Source organism: Phodopus roborovskii, unplaced genomic scaffold (assembly GCF_943737965.1).
Source record: "Phodopus roborovskii unplaced genomic scaffold, PHOROB, whole genome shotgun sequence".
Taxonomy (NCBI): Eukaryota; Metazoa; Chordata; class Mammalia; order Rodentia; family Cricetidae; genus Phodopus; species Phodopus roborovskii.
In genome coordinates, this window is record NW_026126540.1 from 30159313 (window position 1) to 30183679 (window position 24367).

Consider the following 24367-nt stretch of genomic DNA (forward strand, 5'->3'; position numbering starts at 1 on the left):
CCCCCACTCTCCTGGAGGAGGGGCACTTAATCACAAGTCCAGGTGCTCAGGAAATCTCTTGTCATTCTGAGATGGGTTGGAACATGGTGCCATGTCTGAAGCTTCTAAATACAGTTCAGGCTGGGTCATCATGACAGTTGCTGAATTGGCACCATTACGGGAATTGAAGTGGGAACTCTGACAGTGTTTAAATGCCATGGCCTCTGGGCTCCAAGTCTTCCTAGGCCAGGAGGCAAGAGGCAGGGTGGAGCCTTATGGGGAGAAGGGAAGGAGTGACTTTGGCATGGAAATCCTACAGCAGCCAGCCACACTGCCACTCCTTCAGAGAGCAACAGACACCCACAAACACACCAGCTATTTTAGAAGCTGTCAGCTCCTGAATTGCTGGCATACTTGGAGGACACTGTCTCTTCAAAGGTCATTCTGACCCTTCAAGTAGGTAGGTCTGGGAAAACACTGAGGGGCTGCAGCCAAGTTGTTGGGTGAGAAGCAGGTGGAGTCACGGTGACCTTGTATAGATCACTCAAGGAGTCTGAGATAGGGTTAGGAACAACATATTGACTCTGTGACTCCCAAATCAGTCTTCTGCACAGAGGACAGATCAGCATTTCCTAACTGACCCCACCTGCTGCTTCTTGGCCATCACCTAATGTCCACCCTGGGGTTAGGGATCTTTGATGATGCATTCTCTTTTGGGAATAGGGAAAAGAAAGGTAGAGAAGACTCAAGAGGCTGAGATTGCCCTGGAGGCTCTGGTACATGAGGTCTGAGGGTAGAATTTGGGATTTGCAAGTGTCTTAAGCTCAGTCAGCAAGTTATAAAGACAAAGACAAACTGTGTGTGAATCCAGGGCATTTCTCTTGCCTCCAGAGTTTGCCTTGTGTCCACAAAGGGAACTTTTTTCCTGATATCACAGCATTTGATCTTAGCTCCCTCTCTTTCTCCTTTCCCCTTTCCTTCTCTCCCTCTCCTTTTATTCCTTCTTCTGTCTTCCTCCTTCCCTCACTCCTGCTTTTATTCTTTCTTTTCTACTTCTCTTTTCTTTGTGTCTGTCTGTCTGTCTGTGTCTTGTCATTTATCCCATCTCAGCTTTGTCTAGAACTTGTGACTTCCTGCCCCAACTCCTCTGTGTTGGGGTCACAGGTACACACTACTACTATGCCTGGCGGACTTCCTGGTGTTTACACATGGGATGGTAGATGAGTTAATATTTTTATTAAGAACCTCATAGACTCTTTTCTCTTTAATACCTCTGAGGCCCAGGCATGTTACTTTGTCCATCTTTCGCAGATCTAGAATGTCTACTTTTACCCTACCCCCTCTTCCAACAGGAATTTCAATGACACACTGATCTTCCTCCCCCCCCCATAGTGTGTGTTTTCCTCATCTTGGATCAGGGGATGAGTGTGAGCACTCTTGACATGGTTGTCAAGCTGGAGTCAGGGCTCCCTCCTGTCTCCCACATCCTTTTTATTTCTCTCTGTGTTTCTTTGGATGAAGCCTTACCTGCCTTTTCAGCAAAGGTCACTTTCTTTGCTGCTCAAGGCTAGAGTTTGTTTTCCTGGACACCCCACCCCCTACCCCTGCATCCCTTCCACTTTTTTATAAACAGCCCTTGGGAGTTGGCTCTTGGTAGTCTTCCTTCTCTCTTCTTTCAGATCCAGATGTGGCTGGGGAAGTAGCACTTAAGTTGATCCTACAGAAATGATCTTTTTTAGTCAACAGTTGCATTGCATCTTCACTTTAGCTCCTGCCTAGTTACCATGTATCCTAATATCATCCTTTTTAAATGTTAGTCCTGACCTGTTTTCTTCACCAGTGATCCTTTTCTGCTCTGTATTTTATACGTTTTGTTGGCCTATAGTTTTCTTTATTTGTAAGAACACAGACTTTCTCTCTTACAGATATGGTCAGGGAAATGACTCAAAGAGCTCATAGACCTTTCCAAATGATGTGAAGAATAAAACATGGTCCTACTCTGTGCCAGAGGCTGTACTGAGAGTCACTAGTATCTCTAGATTATCTCCACTTAAAGAAATGTTGCTCAGAAAAGGTATGCCTCTTGCACAGCCATCTATTTGAATTTGTGCAACTCTATTCGTGGCTGGTGCTCCTTCCTTTACCTCACAGCTGCATCTTGCTGCAGGCAGCAGACATAATGTTACACAGCAACCCAGGGGCTCAGCTGCAGTCTGTGTAGGAGCCATTCCTTCCCCGCAGGAGGGTGCTATCTCTGCCTTTGAATATTTCACTGTCAGTCCCACTATGTCTAGTATTTGTTGGACTTGATTCTCCATCCATTTTATCTGCATGACTGAAGGGATGTTTTCTTGTCAGGTTCTTTCAGGGAGAGAGACAGTATCTGAGTGCTTTTTAGGTGCATGACAATGGTTGCTACTTCACAGAAGCAGCTGGACTCACTGCCTCCATTTGAAGCCCCTGAAATATTTTAAGTCAGAACTTGCCAATCTGTTTAACACATCTCACAGGCAACGTTCAGTCTGTATAGTCAGGAGACAGGCAACCTTAGGATTTAAAGGAGATTTTCCTGGGAGTATGCAATTAAGGCACCTTACCACTAGGGATATATTTGTCTTCTGGAAGAAGATCAGAAGAATAACATTAAGACTTTTTAATTTGGTATCAGATCAGTTTTGACCATCTCTTCTACCTAGATGTTTTATCTTGCTCTGTTAAAATGTAGCATTTCATTCATCCACCCATTCAGTAGCAAATAAGTAATATGTCCCTGAGAATGTAGCAGGTGCCAGATAATGTTCCAGGGACTAACACAGGTGTGATCTGGCTGACACAGGCAATGTTGTTCTTCATACATTTCTGGTGGGTTTTACTGCCACACTTGCTTTTAAATCCCGTACACTGGAAGATCTTCCTTCTCTTTTGTCACTATGTCTTTGCTTAGAAAATATGTCTTGGATTAAAAGGTTGCTCTTGCCTCTACATTCCCATGGAATTTTGGTGATTTTTTTTCCCTCTTCAGTTGAGAGTATGTGAAAAGTAGTATTGTATCCAGATCTTTAAAAAGTACTGATAATGTAATTATGGAAATGCACATGTACACACATATTGCCAGTAGTTGGTAAAAGTTTTACAAAGTAGTCACCAATGATATAGCATTCTATAGATGATGAAAATAATTGAGATGAAGTCCTTCCTTAAGGCAAACAGTTGGAAAGAGATAAGGTGAATTCTAGAATGTTGTCCTTTAGATCCCAAGCCGTAATTGCCATGCTGGATTTGGGGTACTCTACTTTTTTTAGATTATCCATTAATCTACCTTCCCTCTCTGAATGACTTTCTAAAAATCCAACTCAGTGCCTTCTACATATCATTGATGCAGACCATATAATCAGTAATTATTTGCTAGACAAATATGTGATTGAATGAATGGATGGATTTAGAGTACTGAAGAGGTTATTGTGTTTATGTGATGAGGTTGTGGAGTTATAACTGTGTAGATGGAGGTCTCCTGAGTGTCACTTGCAGGGCTCTGTGTATTTCTGGGTGTGCTCAAATGTCTATCCTCTTGATGTGTTGGAAATTAGCACCACTAAGGACACCGTCCTCAGAAGTCACAGTTAAATTACACTTGCTGCTTAGAATTGGGTGTTTAGCACAATGGTATGTTTGTATGTTAATTGGTACCTAGTGGGAACATTCTAAGAAGTTGTAAAGCAGACTCTTCTGGGGTCTTTTGAGGAAAGCACTTTTTTTTTTTCCAGTTTACAGGAAGTAAAGCATCACGATGGCTGATGCAAGTGATACAATAGCAGTGACTGCCATTGGGGGTGTTGATGAATAGATGGAAGTCATGGCTGCAAAGAACAAAAATGCACTGGCTTAGGTAAGGACTGATGTGTCACTTTAGCTAGGACAAATGCCAAGAGCCCCAGAAAGAGGCCCGTGTTGACAGCAGCTACTCTAAAATTCACTGGTAGGTTTTGAAAGACAACTCAGTTGGTTAGAATCAACTTGTGAAGGACTTTTGGTGCAAGGTATTTAGCACAGGTGTTGTCACGTGGCTTAAGGACCATTTTTGATGATTTTATTTGTGCATTATACTTCACAAATATTATCTGAACTAAAAATCAATCTCTCAAAACTTAATTTTGTAGGAAGAGTAAAACAAATCTAAAATTAGGATTATTTTAGAAAATTCAAGACCCAGCTGTGCTTGGTGGCCCATACCCTTAATGCCAGTACTCAGGAGGCAGAGGCAGGTGGATGTCTGTGAGTTTGAGGGCAGCCTGTTCTACAGAGCTGAGTAGCCAGGCTATATTGAAAAACAAACAAACAAAAATCCAAGACCCATGTATATCTCTTATCTTCTCTCCATTTTCTGGCATTGGTGAACTCTCTTGACACATCTTTTTATGAAGTACTTTCACAGTTGTTATCACCAGCTAAATTCTCTTTAAGCACAGTTATCTACTTAGGATACTGGGAGACTTCTAAGTCCTGAAATGTGATCTGAATTAAATCTAAATAAATCAGAATTTGCATAAATGAGAACTGTTTCCATTTCCTTGACATGTTTTTCAATGTTGTCATTGATTTTTTTCCCCCAAGCCCAAAAACACTTTCCAACCACCATGCCTTCTGTTATTTTGCTTATCAGCAAAAGGACATCTGATACTGACAGTGACCTTTGCTGTCTGTCTTATTTTGATTTTTCACCCAGTAGGACTGGAGATAGGAAGTGAAATACAACAAGAGACTGTTTACACTTATGCTTCCTGATAAAATAATATTTAAATAGAAGTGGGGATGCTAAATATTGCTGATTATGGCTATCTTGGTTGTGGAGGAGGAAAATTCCCATGTGCTTTTGGTTGGTTTTTCTCCTCTCCTGGAAGAATTGGCAACAGTTTTGTTCCCAGGGAACTGTCTTGTAACTGAACAGCTTAGAAGTTTCCAGATCTTCACACCAGCAACAGTGTGGGGTGGAAAGAACACCAAGTCAAATGACAGAGTAATTCAAGTCCCATTCTAACACCAGTTATACTATATAAGAGAGGCCTTTATTCACAAACAAGTCTTAATTTCTGCTTGCAAAACATCTTAGCAAATAATAAATAAAAACCCAAAACCCTAGTTCATAGAGTTCCTGTGAATTGATGAAATAACGTAAGTTCGCATCTTGCATTTCCCCCTCTACTTTGAAGCACCCAGAGGGTTGAAATGCTGAACCTCCCATGGCATTGAGTCTTTGCCTGCTCAACAAGAAATAGATCAAAAAAATAGTGACTGCTGCGGCTGCTGTGTGAAGCTCCTTCACAAGTCTTGCACCATAGGGGTAACTGTGCCTTAATGTGGTCCTATGTGTCACAGGGTGAGCTTTTGCTTATTAGGTGGAGAATGCTTTGGGCAGCTAAAGAGGTAAGAGCTCTTAGTCTCCTTAATTGGCTTATTGGCACAGGAATTGCATGCTTCAGGTTACCTTCCCCTTTCTCCCAAATAGAACTTGGAGGGCATGGAGAGCTCTGGGACTCCATTCCATTACCGAAGCCATCTAATAGGCTCATTTGAGTGTTTGCTATCAGCATGATTTTAGTCTAATCCAACCTGGGTTGCAGGTCAGTCTCTTGAAGCTCAGGATGGAGTATCAAATTTGGGCTCAGTCCGTACTCAGGTTAATGCCAAATACTGTGCTTTTTCCATATTTAGAATTACTCTATGAAAAATTTCATCACCAGCTTTCTCTCTAAGCTACGTTGAAATTTGGCAGCCCAGGACCAGCCTCCACTTCAGCCCAGAGGGACTCTGGGACAGTTTTCTTGTGCCTGATGCAGAGGGCACCACTTGGGTTATAAAATTCTGGTATCTGTTCTGGCAGGAATGAGACTCCCCAGTCAGCCAAGGGTTCTTGATTTTTAGAAGGTTTGGAACTTAGGAAAAAGAACAAGGAGTGGCTGCTTTGTGAACACTAGGTGGGAAATATTCTCAGTGTGGTCATGAATTAGTAATTGGTAGGAAAAAGGTCAGTAAGTGCTTATTAATGTCTGAGTTGCATCTTTCTCTTGAAGTCATTTGAAACTTGATTTCTTTAGGGGAAATATGACAACTCATCTGTGGTCCCAAGGAAGTGATATTTTGCATTTAATCTGAAACTTCTACTTCTGTGGCTGTCTTCTGTCACAAGTCTTCCATGCTGAAGCTAGACTATCATATACCCTTCATTTACACAGGACAAAGAATTCAACTTGGCTTATAGTCTGGAAGTAAAAGAAAACAGTCATACTCACATAAAATCACATTTTAGTTTGTAGAGAATGAAGGCTGTGGTCTACATTCTGATATCCAGAGTCTTTACAATTTCTAAGCTCCACATGATCACATGTTTTGCTTATCTCAACCCAAGAGTTTAGAAGTATGTTCAGCACATAATAAATGCTCAGTTAACAGCTGTTTAGTTTAGTTGAACTTGACTTTCCACCTTCATCTCTTATGTTCTTCAGACTACCCTTATGTACTCTAAAGTCTGGCCATTATATGGGTTCTGAAAACACCCAAATCCTTATTCCTGCTATTTTTACTACCTAAAAATAGTATAATTTGTTTGATGCTATTGAAGCTATGTTTTACATTTGTCGCAATTAAATGTCATTTCCTGGAGTCTTGTGATATCCATTTGCTTTATCTTTGGATCAATGTTCCTAAAACTTTCTCTTTATGTATGTTGGAGGCCCTAGCAGTCAGTCTTTAACATTTGGCACAAAGAGAGAGGTCAAATGGTGTTAAACCTGAATGCTTTGGGATAGTGCTCATGACCCCATGTTCACCTCAGTGCCCCAAATTAAAGACTGAATTGCTATCAACAGAATCAATATATTGTTTTATCATCAGGACACAAATATGATTTTAAATATAGTACTATGTTTTAAAACCTTAGCTTCTAATCATAAAGCTAAGGTAACTGAGACCCAGTTAACCAAAAGAGACTTTTGATGATCCCACAGCTGGGGAATGGGGGAGCCACAGAAGTAAATTTGCTTTCTTCACTGTACAATGAATGAGTCAAGAAAATTACTGACTAATATTGGATGTGGTGGCTCATGTCTATGATCTCAGTACTTGGGAAGGTGAGGGAAGAGGATTGCTGTGAGTTCAAGGCCAAATGAAGCTGTTTACTGGGTTTTGCTAAGGGCTTGCTTCAAAAAAAGTGTGTGTGTGTGTGTGTGTGTGTGTGTTTCTTTAGTAAGTTTAGAGTACAAGAAAATCATCTCACTATAAAATATTTTAATAATGCTTAATTTTGATATTGAGTGCCATTAAAGGCTAACTGTATGTAGTTGAGGCAGTTTGTATCTATGGTATCCAAATCAACTTATTGTGGAATTTTTCTGTCTTTAGTCTTGGTGCTCTCTTAGTTGCACTCCAAATCTGTCCATTAGATATCAGTGTTAGAAGGGACTTCATAGCTCCTCTAATGCATGTGCTGTGCTATGGAGATTAAGGAAACTGAGCACCAGAGCGGCTATGTGTCTTAGCCAAGATCAACTGGTTGAAGTCATTTCAGTCACGCATAGTTAAGATAGTTAAGAAACATTACACAGATGTCAGCTGCTTTGGTCAGGGATAAACTTAGTATGATCTTGGGAGAGCAGGTCACTGAACGAGGGGGCAGAAGATCTGCGTTCTGCTTTGTTGGATTTAAATTTCTCTTGGTTTTAATTTGTTAGTCCACAAAATGGAGACTATATATGTGCTTTACCACACCCACACCCACACACCATTGTATATATTCTAGAAGCATATATACTTCATGTTTATTGCTATGATTCATAAACTAAACTAAATTTCCTGTGGGAATTTAATATGATGGTATTCATGTTAATAAAGCAAAACTGGTTAGATGCGGAAAATGGGTGACACTATGAGCTGTGGCTAGATGCCCTCTTTTGAAGTAGCCATTTTGGATAGGAACAGTTAGTTACCTACGTATTTTGGTTTTGCCCTATGAGCCATACAATGTAATCAACACAAATCAGGTTCCTCAAGTTTTCTTCTTTACCATTCCTGTGTATAAATTTATCATTTGTGTTCCTGGTTTACTGAAATACCATTTGTTGAAATATTATTCACAAGAAGAAATTTTTGGGATCATTTAAATTAGTTTTTAATGTTTATTTTTGTATTCATTGAAGAGAGAAGGCCAAAAGCTGCCAAAATGAAACAACCAGAGACATTTTTAATTTTTAAGGGTTTAATCATTAAATTTTATCCTTTATTTTATGTGTTTTGCCACCATGGAAGTACATTCCAAAGATCCAGCTCATACATCAGGGACAGGTCCTGGTCCCACTGCTAGGAGCCCCATAAACAGACCAAGCTACACAACTGTCACCCAGATGCAGAGGGCCTTTGGGAGTCCAGTACAAGAGAGGAATATGAACAAGGGGTGTCAAGAGCATGGCAGAGAAACCCACAGACACAGCTGTCCTGAGCTTGTGGGAATTCATGAACTCTGGACTGACAGACCAGGAGCTGGCATGAGACTGACTTAGGCCCTCTGCATCTAGTGCATCTAGAAATGTATTTTTACAAAGGATTAAACTTTATTACAGACTGTTGATCTTGATCTCGAGTTTGAGATTGCTATTGTAAGGTTCTTGTATGGTAGCTGATCTCACAGGTGGCTTTTACTCTATATATATATTTTTTAAACTGTTGAACATACTGGGCCAATTTTATTTTCAAATTACAATAGCTACAAAATAACTGAGAACTGAACATTAAAGAGTGCATTCAAGTGATTTCACTCATAGGCTTGAGCCTACAATCTGTAAAAAGCTCATGGTCTCTTTTTGGTGTGAACATGGAACTCTGGGAATTTAGAATATTTCTAGTAATACAAATAGCTGCTTCTGAAAATTCTCTTCGTATATAAACACTGCTTATCCTACTATAAACTTGACCCCCCCTTTTTTTAGTAGCAATGGGTTCTCACATTCTCTTGCAACCCTCTCAAATCTCTTTGTCTACCAGATTTTCACAAGACATGTGAGATTCTATGTATAATGCAGTGGAAAACAGTGTTGGGGTTACCTGTGCTGGTCTCTGAATATTTCTGAATTCTTCCAATGTCTAACTGCTTTGTAATACATTGGAGACAGTCTTTCTTTCTCCTTGGTACTTTTCAAAATCTAGCACAGTGTTAGGCACACAACAATCACTCCATGAACCCACAGTACATCAATACTAATTGGAAAACTCTCATGGTCTGCATTCTGTTTCTAATTATATACATGGTGTATAATCTGGAGCCACATGCTCATAGGTACTAATTGATTAGCCTGGTTGAAACTGTAGCTACTCACTGAATCCCTAGTCAATCTTTTAATTTCTGCAGTGCAAATATTGGTCTTCATTCTTTTTCTTCATTTAATCTGGCTTGTTCAAGTCACTTTTATACTTTTTTTTTTTTAATTGAGCCTTCCCGGGTATCCTGGTATTGGGGAGGACTCTTACATTCTCAATGTCATCAGAGTTGGAAAAGATTCTGAAAGTTTCCAGTTTTGCCCTTTCAGAGGCCATGATGAGAAAACAGATCCTTTGTGGTCAAGTGACTTGGCTATTGATTTGTGTTAATCCATTTAGTATCACATTTTGAGTCCTTGTCTTGTTTCTGACAGTGTGATAAGGGGAGAGTCTCTTATTTAGCAGTTCCCAGCCATGGCCCTCATTTCAACCCATTACCTTTGACAATTGTTCCAACTTAGTACAGTGGCGCTTCTCCCCCTCCCCTGTCCCCTTACTGAACATTCAGTAATGAAACCACACATTTAAAACTTCTGCTGAACCCCACCTTCAGTGTCTATTTCAAATTTTATTTTATATCATTAAATGGTGAAAATATTTTAACACTTTGATCATATGTAAGTTAAAGCTATTTGAAAAATCTTGTTTTGAGAAGTTTTTTTAAACATGTTACACTATTCATGATAAATAAGGAGCTTTTGGTATCACAGAGACAAATAGAGTTTGGAAACACACCTCTGTCTGTGGCTGAGTGTTTAATATTACAATGGCTCTGTTTCTGAATGACATTTCAATCAAGCCAGGATGGACGTTTGTCACTCAGCAGCTGTTCACATCTTGGACCTGTGCTGGAGGGATAAAAAACAGCTGTGATGAGCCCAAGACATAAAACTACACTCAGACATGTAGAGTCTATCTATAAAACTTTTAAATGATTTTTGATGAGGATAGTTACTGGACTAAAGATTAAAGGTAAACCATCAATTTTTTTTTTGTCAGAAACAACTTATATGTAAGAAGTAGGTTGGTCCTGCAGCACTTGATTCTTTTCAGAATTGATGGATGAGGACTTGGGGAGATTGGATAGATTTGATTCTTGTGGACATATTTTCCCTATGGATAATGACAAAGCTGTGGTTGTTGCTAGAGATGATGTTTGGGTTTGCAAGAAGACAAATATGGGATGGAGAGAATAGGATGTGTTGTTCATATATCTAGAAATCAGCTTTAGGCAACTGTGGATGGTAGCAACATGGTCTGGCTTTCTGACTCATCCTTCTCCCATTTTATTAGTAGCAAGATCTGACCCACAACAGCACTGTAAAGTGATTTGTCAACACACATAAACAGACATCCTCAAAAGAGGCAAAATTGACCAGAAAGTATGTGAAAAAAGACTCAATATAACTATTAATCAGAGATCAAAACTATGGTGACATATCTATTCCAGCAAGAATGATTGTTCTAAAATACACAAGAGATAATAAGTGCTAGCCAAGACACAGAGAAAAGGAAACTTGCAAACATGTAGTAAAGATGTAAATTAGTATAGCCTTGAAGAATGATATGGAAGGCCTTAAATTTTTAATAGTGGAATTACTATATGATCTAGTAACTATTAGGTATAGATCCAAAGAAATTAAGTCAGCATGTCAAAGAGGTATCTACACTTAGTCACAATAGTCAAGAAATGGAAACAACCTAACTGCCCATCATCTGACAAATGAGAGCATGTGGTACATTTACACAATGAAATACTATATCACCATGTGAAGAATGAAATCCTGCCATTTGTAGCAACACAAGTAGATATGGAGATCATTAGTTTTGCTAAAAGATTCCAAACACAGAAAGACAAGCACTGCATAATCTCATTTTTATGTGGGATCTAAAGAACATAGGTGTCTTAGAAACTTAATGTAGAATGGCGGTTATCCTGAGCTCCTAAGAGCAGAGGTAAGGATGGGACACTCCATGAATGGCTACTACACTGAGATAGGCACAATAAGTTCTGGTGTTCTAGATTTTAAAAATATTTTTAGTGTGTGTGTGTATACACATGCACATGCATGCATATGATTGTATGCCATGTGTGTGCACTTTCCTCAGAGGCCAGAAGATGCCAATGGATTCCCTGGAGTTGGAGTTACAGGTGATTGTTAACTGTCTAACATGGTTTCTTTCAGGTCCTCTGAAAGAACAGGAAGTACTCTTAACATCTGAGTCACCTCTTCAGCCCCAGTGCTGGTGTTCTAATATATAGCAGGGTGACTAGAGATAAAAATGTAACACACACACACACACACACACACACACACACACACACACTCTTACATAAGGTGTACAAAGGAATTTGAAATTTTTCACCACAAAGAAATGACAGATGCCCACGGACATGTTTAACCTGATTTAAACACTATGCAATTTGTAAGCATATCAAAACATTGTGCTATGCTCATGTATTGACAAGAGTTAATACTGTGAAAATTGCTATATTACCAAAGAAAATCTATAGATTTACTGTAACCCATGTAGGAATACCAATGACATTCTTCACAGAAATAGAAAAACAATCCTAAAATTATTATGGGAGCATAGAAGAACCTGGATAGTCAAAGTGATCGTGAGCCAAAAGAACAATGCAGGATATGTCATAACACTGTGTTAAAATTGCACTACAGAGCCACAGTAACAAAAACAAAAACAGGTAAACAGACTAGAGGACCCAGAGTTAACCCACACTGCTAGCATGACTTGATTTTTAACAAAGATGCCAAAAAATATATTGGTGTAAAGTCAGTCTCCCTAACAAAATGTGCTGAGAAAGTGGATATACACATATAGAGCAATTAAACTAGATTGCTATCCTTCATTTTGTACAAAACCAATTTAAAGTGTATCAAAGACACAAAATTCTGAAATTATTACAGGCAAAGATAGGAAAGATATTTAAACATACAGGCAGAGGCAAGGGCTTTGTGAAATGGACTCCAACAACTCTAGAAATGATAAAAAGAAATAACAAATGGGATTGTATGAAAACGAAAAGCTTCTACATAGCAAAGGAAACACTAATTGAGTGGAGAGACATCTTACATGATGGAGTAAATTTTTGCTAACTATAGATCTGATAGAGGATTAATATACATAATATGTAAAGAACTCTGAAAATAAAGTGCCACCCATTCAAAACACTCTCCAAAAACCCAAATAATCAATGGGCTAATGAAACAAGCAGAAAGTTCTTAAAAGATGAAGTACAAATGGCCAATAAACATGGAAAAATGTTCAACATACTTGACCATCAGGGAAATGCATGTGAAATAATTCCATCTCACCTGAGTCAAAATGGCTATCATGACTAGGAAGTCTGTTGCAAGACTGTGTCTTATAGACATGACAGAGAAGCTACACCCATGAAATCTCAGCAATGTGATAGGCAGAGCAAGACCTAAACAATGATACCAGTTGACATGTCAGCATAGATGGGGGACACCTCACAGAGTCCTGCCCCTAGATGAAGAGCTATTGGTAATTAGCAACTACAGAGGGAGAGATAACTAGTCTTCCCCAGGGATAAGCCCCCTAAGTGTTATTGAATACCAAGTGATCATCCCTAAAAATATATATGCATGCATATATATATCACTAATTGTACTCCAAAGCCAGTATTTATATATTTATTTGCACATATAGATCAATATGTATCAACAATAGGAAAAAAAGAGGTCATGAATTGGAGAGGGAGTTGGAGACATGGGATGTATGGGAGACGAATGGAAGGGGAGAAATGATATAACTACATTTTAATTAAGTAAGAAAAGAAAAAAATGAGAACACATTCTGATAAGGATGTGGGAGAAAAACAGCATTTAGATATTGCTGGTAGGAATGGGAATTAGCTCACTCACTATGGAAATCAGTATGGAGGTTCCTCCAAAAATCCAAAAATGGACTACCATATGACATAGATATATCTCCTTTGGGGATATACCCAAAGGGTTGTAAGCAAAAACACCACACTTGCTTGTCCATGCTTATTGCAGCACCAATTATCAACAAATGAGTAAATAAAGAATATGTAGCCTTTATACACAATGGAATTTAATCAGTCACAATGAAGAGTGAAGTCATTTTGTCTGCTGGAAAATCAATACAATTGAAGATAGTCATCATATTAAGCCAAGTCTTGCGTATTTCTCTCATTTGTGGATCTTATATATGGATTTATATGTACACACACACACACACACACACACACACACACACACGAGAATTGAGAAGGAATAGGACAAGAAAGGGAGAGGCAGAGAAATGAGAAGATATGAGGGCATTCATATACTCAAAATATGTGGTCTATAGCTGAGCAGTAGTGGTGCACACCTTTAATCCCAGCACTCAGAAGGCAGAAGCAGATGGATCTCTATGAGTTCAAAGCCAGCCTGGTTTATAGCATGAGTTCTAGGATAGCTAGGGCTGTTATACTGAGAAACATTGTGTTGAAAGACCTATAATAAATAAATGGTCTTCTTGGAAGAAAAATAAAAATGTTATTTATTGAAGCATCATGTTGTTGCTATAACCTCTACTTATGTATTTATTTCTAGGGGAAAATAATCAGAATCTTTAGTATTAAGGAGTGGATTAGATAAACAGGACTCTGAGGCTTCATTTCATTTGGCCTAAGAAGATTATATTAAGATGACTTGAATGTGTACAAACACAAGATTTAGAAGCTTTGATCTCAGGCTCCTGAAAGAAAAGCTTAAACATTTCTTTCTAAAGAAAGAAAGAAAGACTAAATTCTGATGTTAGATTTCCCTTCCCACTTAGTACCTCCTTGTCCTTTTGCCCACCTCCTCTTCCTGAGGACAGAAGGCACAAGATAACCCCATGTGGTCTAGAACATTAGATTCAGCTTTTATTTTATTGGTTAGAATACCACCTCCTGTTTGCATCACTTATCCCCTCACCCATACTTCAGAAACCAATCAAGGTGTCTCCTGACCACATTAATTCTCTTTGTTTCAACTGCTTTCTCTAATAACTTATTCCATATGGTTATATCTTTGTCTCACTAAAGAGGGTTTCATTTTTTTTTTTTTTGTCTATCAAAAATGGTTTGATTTGAGTCTTAGGAAAACTTGTTTACTCAGATGTGTGACATAATGTGTCTAAAGATGCCAAAACCACTTCTTTTCATTACGTTGGTGATCAGGGAATAGAGGGGGTAGAGGGAATATTTCTATGTTTAAAAATAACCGAGTGATGCCGAGTGAGAGGACACGATGCTGGGAGTGACAAGTGAAAAGTCCAGTCGAAACCTAGAGATGGATTCTGTTTTGATGATTTTCATTTTATGTGGCTAGAGGTCACTCTAGTTTGGCCTCATTCCCTTCAACATGGTGACATTGGTACTCCTTGTTTTGCCTGTTGCAGACCAGTTTTCTTCAGCTGTTTCTAAAACTTACTAAAATGCCAGATGTCATGTTGGAAATCTGAAACCTAAAAGAAGGTCATAAATCTCAAAAACAAACCATAAAATAAATAATAAAATTCTCCGAGTGCTGTGCTCTGGAGCTTCCCAGCTTCAAGTCTCCTTTTGTTCACTCCTCTCCCAAACGCAACCCCCTTTTTTTTACAGCCAGGCATGGCGACAGTAGATTAGCTTCTCATCTCGGCCTTGACTGTTCACTTTTCAGATTCTGAGCAGAGCACTGGGTCGGACTCCGAGGTGCTCACTGAGCGGACCTCCTGCTCCTTCAGCACTCACACTGACCTGGCTTCCAGTGCTGCAGGCCCAGTGCCTGCTGCCATGTCTACCATGGAGGAGATTCAGGTGGAGTTACAATGTGCTGATCTCTGGAAGAGGTTCCATGATATTGGAACGGAGATGATCATTACCAAAGCAGGCAGGTAAGGATGTTCCATTGAGTGACCAAACTCAAAGTCACTACAGAAGTGGGCCCTGTTATTTCCATCCCCACATAACTGGCAGAATCAGCAAAGCTCAAACATCTTGCACTTTCTTTTCTGCACTTGGATTTGCTAATGTGGTCTTGCTGTGTCTGCTATTAATTTGCTCTTTTCCCCCAAGAATTCAAATCTAGCATCATCTCTACTCTCAAAACAACATTTCCCATCTTCAAACATACTTCTTCATTTAATTTTGATACATAATAGAGAAAAAGTTAGGTCCAAAGCAAGTACTTACTCCCCCATGCAATATTTTCAAGAAATCTTTCCTAAAACAGTTTATATCTTTGAAGACTAAAGTCATCATATGTCTTTGTAAGAATGGGGTTTGGTGTACCTGTTGAGCCAAGCTTATTGATTCATAGTATTTTGTTGTTGGCTTGAAATTATTATATGAACTTCATGATGATTAGGAGAGTTTCTTGTGAAACTAGCTACCCAAGATAATAAAAAGTTTGGCAAACCACCATTTCTCTTAAAAACAAAAACAAAAACAAAAAAACATACCTTTAGTTAAACCATGTCTTTACTAGTGTCCTGCAGTTTTCCACAGCTATCTATTTTTATGCTGGAAACTGAACAAATACATAACACTTCAACTTCACAAGAACTCTACAAAGGAAGATATGATTTTTCCATGTGGACAAAGAGAAAGGAAGACTGAAAGAGGCTAATCAGCTGAGTGAAGGCAAGGGCTATTGAGTGATAGTTTCAAAATTCATTCATCTGGGTGGATAAAAAGTAATGATCATAATTATTTATTAATCATTCTCATTTATAGTTGTAGTTCTTGCCTGACCCAAAATGAAAATGATTTAGATAAAACTAAATTTGGATTAAGCCTTTAAGTATATAAAAATAGCTACTGAAATTACTCATGACATACTAAAATTCATTAAGCATACTATATGCTATTTCAAAGCATATATATATACATATATATATATGTATATATATATATCTCAGTGAAAAGGCTCTATCTACCTCATTGTTCCTGAAAGTACTCATTATGTTAAGTTCATCTCCATGGTTGTAGAGAAACCAAAAATTCAATAAAAAGTCTGACAACCATGAATTAAATGAACCTGCACTCCTGATTGTTTTGTTTCCTCCTGGTACCCTTATTGCATAATAACTTTTAGTATTAATGAAAGGCTTATTATGTAGATCAACTTTGAAGGAGAATTATCTTCAGCCTCACTCCATTACTTAGATTTTAGTGTTGTCTTCTACTTTTTATGGTGTTGAAAATTGGAGGAAAAGAAAGAAATTAAAGGAATTTTCTTTTAGTAGGGAGGTTGAACATAGAGAGGCAAAATATTACAACTATTTTTTGTCTAGAATTTTTGTTTTTTGTTTTGGTTTGGATTTTATATTTGTTGTTGTTGGGTCTATGCTCGCCATACAGTCTTGTCTAAGTCACCCCTCGCTCTACATACTTTAGAACTCAGTTCAATGGTGCACCTCCAACCCTTCTGTTTAATTTCAGGCCTTCTGCACATAAGTTTTCACATAGTCCTCTTGACTGTTGTCAACACCAATGTACTCCCTAGCAGTTTCTTCCTTAGTCATATTCAAGTTCTGTTTTTCTTAGGTATGTAGGTAGGTAGGTAGGATTATACATCTTATTACAACTAGGGAAATATCACTTGTCATTCATATCTTCCTACAGAACATATTGTCCTGCTGATTTGTAATGATTTCTTGTACAGCTCCCTCAATTTGGGTTGCTGTGTAATCAGCACCATGGACAGAGGTGCTTGATGGGATTACTGGATTTAGAAGACAGAGAATTGGCCTAAATATAACTATAACATTAATACCAAGCACAACTCACCTTATGAGATATCAAAGATAATTTCTTTTTTCATTGTGTTATGATCTTTGTAAAAAAGCATTAAAATACTAACACAGAGAACAGGCAGTATCTGTGGAGTTCAGAAAGTCCATGTAGAATTTTAAAGCAGGTAGGCAGTCTACTGCTAATCTACTGCTTTTGCTTTGTCTTATAGATGGCAGCAATGGAATGATTTATCCAAATCAATTTTATAATTTGAGTACTTAGGATTATATAACTGTTCCAAAGAAATATCAAACTAAAAATATCTAGGCTTCTTTCTTTGAAATTATTAAGTCAAAATTAAATCTGTTTCTTTCAGTGTAGCACAGCCTTTATAGGTGGCCAAAAGGAGACACATCTTCTAGCCTCCATTAATAAGCTTTTTCTCTGTTTCTCACCAGATGCCTCCTAGTAATTAAAACATAGAGGAGAATAGTAATTCTTGCTGTTAAGAAGGCAATTACTGGTTTGTCTTTAAAAGTATAGACCAAGGTGCTCAGGTGTTTGAAAGAAATAGTGTAGATCAAAGTGTGTAACTCATAGTGAGTGTTATTGAGTGTAGCCACTCACCACATTTTATTGGTAAGGCTAAAATCCAAGGCCTTCTCATTAAATTTGTGAGAATGGGAAGAAAAAAATATAAAATGACTGGAGAATAATCAACTGTGAAGGAAGAATGCATTTGGTGCAAGTATTTCAGGATTCACCACCATCCTTATCAAAGATCTTGTCCCCCTCAAATATGATTCTCATAGCACAGACTTGCTTCCATAAAGACATTTGCTTTATTGTTTACTTTTCCTGGATGAGGATTGAATGTGAGACTTGTATATAAAACCATGCACATATTTGCAAGATGGCTGTCTGAGGTCAAGGCATGGTCTATGGCCGTGAAATGGAGCAAAGCCAATTAGGCCATATGTGGATCAAGCTTGTGACCTTGACCTCATTAGCACCGTGGTCGGCTCAGGTCGGCTCAGCTCGATTAACTAGCCCCAGATGGCTAAGCTTAATGTAGTATTTTGTGTACAAGTACCCTAGAGCACACTCAGGGCAATCTAAATATTTGAGCTGAGCACTTTTTAATGTCTGGTTTGATACAAATTAGCTTGGTATCTTTCCTTTTTTCTTGGAGTTTTTGAGGAGAATGGCAAACTTTATTCTAGACTTATTGAAATCCAATATGTCTTTTGAGCTATGCCCTCTCTTCTCTTCAGTTATGGGAGAAGCTGTAAAGTGCCACATCCCGGCCTCACTTGTTTTGGCAAGTTTAACAAGCCATTGTGGTGGAAGCAAGGTATTGCCCAGAGGCCACTAGACTTCATTTGGCATTTGCTCTTTATTCCACAGGGTCCTTCCTCTGACACACACTTTGACAGCCTGAGAAATTGCAGAAAGTTGTGTTCAATTTTATGCACTGAAAAGAAAAAAAACACTTTAGTGGCCCTTTGTTTGGAGACTAGCGGCAATTCATTTTGTTTTGTTATTTTTCTTGGGAAATTAATTTTTAAAAAAACTAAGTAAAATATATACTACTGAAAGATTAATTAAAATATAAGGTAAGGCTGAATGTAGGAATCAGTAACTAGGTTAAATTTAAGCTAAAAAAGAGATGCAATTTCAGAAATATTTGTCTTCTTTATCATTTGTAGTGATCATTAATAATTAGCTAAGTCAGTAGTGAATATTGGACTTTGATGTGCTTAAAATACCCAATGAGAAGACACTCTAAGCTTGTACTCCAGTTTATCTTTCTCCTTTCCTGAGCTTACAACCTTGTTCATCTTCACAGGAGGATGTTTCCTGCCATGAGAGTGAAAATCACTGGCCTGGATCCACACCAGCAATATTACATAGCAATGGACATTGTGCCAGTGGATAATAAAAGATACAGGTAAGGATTCTGGTAGAATTTGGAGTTGTAGCCATCATCAGTATCCCAAGGCAGTTCTTTAAACTTGGTAGATAGATAAGGGTAGAGGATATGCCAGCAGTCTGTGTGGTGGAGTTCAGGCAGGAAACAATAACTAAAGATAGGAAACCTGGGCTTTCTAAGTGTGCTTTCAAATACTCCCCATGTCTCTGGACACTGGACAGACTAGGATTTTATAGCATCACCTACAGGAGCAAAAATTAAGTGGTTATTTCTTGAATCTGAAATTAACTGAGGTAATGTTGAATGATCTGTCTTGTGAGATCATACATGAGTTGGAATTTAGGTTTTTTTTTTTTTTGAGAGGGAAGTAGAGAAGTGCAATATATTTAATTTCACATCTAATATGCAACACTTGAAAGGATGGAAAAGAACAAATTGAAGAATTTAAAAGAATGTAAGAAGAGAGCCTTATTAGGGGAATAACCGTCCTTAATATGGGTGCGTGTTTGTTTGATAAATAACTTTATCTTGGATTTATCTCAATGTAGTCTCCAAATCTCTTTGATGGCATATATATTGTTATTATAAAATACATCATGGCTTCCTTAGTGTTTTGAGATTACAGTAAAATCAGTGGTGCATTTTTAAAATGTCCAATGTATGAGAACTTGGTTCTAAGCTTCTGAACTTGGAGCTGAGATATGGATGGGGAAGCCAGGATCATAATAATATGAAGAGAGAGAAGGCCAAGAGAGGCATGGTCTTTATTGCAGGTATTAGAAGAGAAAATTCTTTCAGTAAGTTAAAGAGAATCTTGGAAGCTTTAATTCAGGTGGAGTGCTTCTGTTTGCTGGGGTTCTGGGGCCACATGGAAAAATGATGTGAACAATGAAAAATTTCCAAACAAATTCATGAAAGCAAACACTAATTCAAGAAGCTGTATATTCTTGCAGATATGCCTTGCAGAATTCAGATGGTTAGCAAGGAAGTGGTTAATATGCAGGAGCTTGGAGGGTCTCTGCACATGGCTGCTTTTTATACGACAATATGGAAGATGTTTTTAATAAGGAACAAAATCCTGAACAAGTGGCTAAAGATTATATGGTTTGCATTTGGAAGGTGAAAGGTTGCAGTAAAATACCTTCTCTTTAGCTAGACACATGGATTCAGGATGTCTGTGTGCACAGAGGGGTGCATGGCACAGAGAGGGAGGAGAAAGAAAAGGGACTCGGAGAATGTTTTCCTCCAGAGAGCCGTGGCTTTGATCATTAACCACGATAGTTCTCTGTCATCCCCTATCCCATCCTATTGTCCATTTTCATCTCAATTTCACTTTTCTGTTTTTTTTTCATTTATGAATGTCCCGTTGATAGTCACAAATGAGTATCGTGTCGTCTTATTTATGATCATCATGCCATTCCCATTATTTTTTTCATTCTTGTCATCTCTTCAACTTTTCTTGTTCCTTTCTTTATTTGTTTCTTGGGCCTCCATTCTTCCCTGCATCTGTCTCTAAATTCTCCCCTCTCCTTCTGTGTCTCAGATATGTGTATCATAGCTCCAAGTGGATGGTGGCTGGTAATGCTGACTCCCCTGTGCCTCCAAGGGTTTATATACACCCGGATTCCCTAGCTTCTGGAGACACCTGGATGAGACAGGTGGTTAGTTTTGACAAACTCAAGCTGACCAACAATGAACTGGATGATCAAGGACACGTGAGTTAAAGAACTCCATTGACTCCCTCCCCCTCTTTCCCCTTTTTCTTTAGAGCTGATTAGCCCCAGGCCCTTTGAAGGGAGTAAAATAAGAATTTGTGTGCCATTTTAAGTAACCAAGAATGAACTTTTTTTTCTTCATTTAAATTTCATTTTCTTTAAACAAATCTAACATTTAGCAAACATCTGCTCTGTATCAGCTTGTATTTATCAGACAAAGCCCTTTTTGCTCCAGGGACTCACAATCTAGTCAAGGAGGCAAGACAGAAACAAAGGACAGCTTAAACACTGGCAAAAGAAGCCATAATGTTCACAAGACAATAAATACCCAAGAGAAACAGATGAATGGCCATTTTGGCTGATTGTCAAAGAAAACTGTGAATTTACACAAGAATTCTTAAGCTTTGCTGGTATAATCAGAACAATTAATGTTATTAATTTATCCCTGGCAAGAAAAGATGCGCTGCATTTTCTGTCAGTGCCAGTATCCATCTTGATGGTTATGGCCATTTTCTTCAAGGAAATAGCAATTTTCTGAGGTGGAAAGGTCACAGTTATGCCATTTACACGTCTGTGACATCAAATAAAGCCCACAAATTCAATGAATACAAATAGCTATGTCTAGAATTTAAAGGCAACGTGAACACCTGATGAAAAATTGAAGGTGGAGGGCAAACTATGACACATAGCAGAGGCTGAGAAGTGTTAGTAGCATGTTGTCTTAGCACAAGAATGGGTGGCCAGCATTTTCCCAGTCAAACAAATGAACCATAACTACCATCCATGAAGAGTAGACCAGGCAATGCTACCCAGCGGCTTAGTTTTTGGTGTGAGTGAATGCACTGATTTCTAGGCCCGTGGGCCTCCCTTCATCTGTCCCTTCTCCCACAATGCTTCCATCTTCTTATTTATTTTGCATGCGAGTTTGAAAAGGTGCAGGAATCTCAAAGTCACACCTAGCATAAAGTTTTCTCTTCCCGCTTCAGATCATTCTGCACTCTATGCATAAATACCAGCCTCGAGTCCATGTGATCCGCAAAGACTTCAGCAGCGATCTTTCACCCACCAAACCTGTGCCCATAGGGGATGGGGTGAAAACATTCAACTTTCCTGAGACTGTGTTCACCACAGTTACAGCCTATCAGAACCAGCAGGTAAGAGCCCACAGTGGAGAGCCTACTGCCTCTCAGCTTTCAAAGAACCTTTGTCTTGCTATTGATGAGGAATGCTTAGTTCTTCTCAATGACACAGAAAAGTTCAATCAGAGACACAAGTCTCGAGACATACATGAAACATTAGTGAGGCCAGTGTGGTCATGCCCAGTGACATCTGGCATGGTCTACATGTAGCTCAGACACAGCTCCTTCATTAAGAGCACCAAGTTCCTATGTTGTCTTCATGTCCCCCTGTGTTCCTGGCAGTTTTCACTGTGCAAGATTGAGTCTCTGAAGATTTCTTTGTGTATTTCTTTTCCATGTGACCTCAAAGCCATCAGGCCTCTAAACTTTAAGATTCACTGCTTCATTTCCAGACTCTGTGCATTTGCAAGTGATCAACAACCATACTGGGGATCTGTAGCATTTTGTTTCTGGCATACACGTTCGTTCATTTATTAAGTGGGTATTAGGAAGTTACTAGGTTCTAGTCTTTGTAGAGTAATAGAGCTGGTTAGTGAAGTAATTAGGACAACTGTTATCCTTATTGAGAGTTTAGTTAAGTGAATACATGTAAATGCACACAGTGGAGTAATTCAACAACAATGGAGATAGATAATTTCTATTTGTTGAATATGGATATTTTCCTGGAAATACTGTTTCATTTCCTGAGATAGTCACATGAATTGAAACCAGCCAGAGTCAACGTAGAAGACATGTGGATAGGAGAAGGGCAGTGACAGGTCATTACTGTCATGGTCTGAACATTAATCAGTTTTTGTGAAGAGGGTAGATAGATGGTTTTATAAGTAATCTTACTTTTTAAAGTTCCCTAAAATATGCAATCAAACCCATTTTATATCCTATATTCTATTTGTCAAATTGTCTAATTAGTAGAACATTTGCAGTGAATGAATCCTTTGCCAGAACAAGGAAATTTCAGTTCACTAAGCCCATACATTAGCATCCTCTCATTTGGGATCGATTGGAAGCAAAATGAACTTACAATATTACTACATTTGATGCCTTTTGAATCAGATGCCCCATTCTGTGCTCAAAGCAATTGAAGGAAGCATTTGGTACTCATCAAGCACTTTCTCTGTACTAGCTAGGTGATTGTGGTAGGTTTTTATATTTCACATGGAAAGACTGTTTCTGTATAAAGTGCTCCTAAATTCAGATTTTCTTTATGGATGCCATGCTTTTTTTAAGGTAAAAGAAAACATGAATATGTTTTGGGTGCTGTTTGAATTACTAAGTCTTCCCACGCTTCTTCATAGGAAGGTTGCAGAGGTCTGAGTGGGGCTGGACAGAAATCTTCAGCAAAGTTTTCAAATTTTGATGCAAGATATAGCAACTATAAGCACATGGCCTTTGAACAACTGGAGCCTGAGGTTCTCTGAGAACAGAGGGAGTAGGAGGCCAGCTACTGTTTTAATTAGTAGTTTTTTTTTTTTTAAATCAGTGCTGTGGTAATAAGCATTGAAATTCAGGACATGCATGGTAGAAAAACACAAAATGAACACAGTACTGTTTCATCTAGGTTAATTTTACAGACTACAAGAGTCATTATTATAACACACCTGGAAGCCAGAGCTTTAGTTTACTTTGACAATGAAGGGGGATTCAACACAGGTACCTGATATCTCTTTCATTACTTAATTTTCTCTCATAGACATGTCCACTATCAGAGTACATCACACTCAGATATGTATTTTGTCTGAGGATGGTTTGGGGTGGGACAAGTTAAAAGTCCGAGGTTCCATAGCAAGTTTGAGTCTGACTGAAACACTGCAAATTGTGTGACCTTGAATAGGTTTCTTAACTCCTTCCAGTTTGTACCTCCTGTATCCACAAATATGCCTACCCCCTGGAATTATGTGGGGGTAGATAAAGGATGTATATGAATCAGCCAACACTGCCATATGTCTGGGATAGAAAGACATGGAAAAAAGCAGGGGATAGAGGCAAGTTTAAAGAATAAATTGTTCATTAGGGAAAAGTAGATGGTTGGGAATTGGACAAGGTGCATTGGCTCATGAAGGGATTATGGTGAACAGGTTACTACTTTGATCTCTGTCTTCATGAAAAGTTGATGAATTCATGATGTGATGATGTTCAAAATAGATGGGTCATATTCAGTTCTGCTTGTTTTGAGATCAAGGCAACAGCTTTTGCCTATTTAACAAGTCCCCAGTCACTGCATAAATCAACCAGCATGAATGTTTAATACTCCCTTTGGCTGTGTAGATGTGATTTAATATAATACAGTGCCTTCTAATAAAACACAGCAACCTCAGGTCTTTCCCATTGGGCATCATGAAGTTTGTATCCTACAGACGAGGACTTGCTACATAGCAGTGACTTTCAGACATTTCCTGAAGTCTGGGGAGCAGAAATTGTTGTTTGAAAGCTATATTTTCTCATTGCTGTGTTCTTATTAGCCTCTATGTTTCAGAATGAGAACAATCAGTATTTTCTGGTGAAGTTTATTGTCTACCTTTTTTAAAGGAAATGGTTAGGA

At 38.5% G+C, this 24367-nt stretch overlaps 1 protein-coding gene across 2 annotated transcripts in view; it reads left to right on the forward strand.

The window, feature by feature from the left end:
• Positions 1-24367, forward strand: part of Tbx15 (T-box transcription factor 15) — a 98648-nt gene that overhangs the window by 43269 nt on the left and 31012 nt on the right. Inside the window, exons 1-5 of one of the 2 annotated variants that reach the window (XM_051199021.1) lie at positions 341-439; positions 14985-15198; positions 18891-18992; positions 20518-20689; positions 21676-21843. In XM_051199021.1, coding sequence (XP_051054978.1) covers positions 15098-15198; positions 18891-18992; positions 20518-20689; positions 21676-21843 — 543 coding nt within the window. In that variant the 5' untranslated portion in view covers positions 341-439; positions 14985-15097. Of the gene's footprint in view, positions 1-340; positions 440-14984; positions 15199-18890; positions 18993-20517; positions 20690-21675; positions 21844-24367 lie in introns of those variants that run through there. The other variant, XM_051199019.1, reaches the window with a different exon arrangement.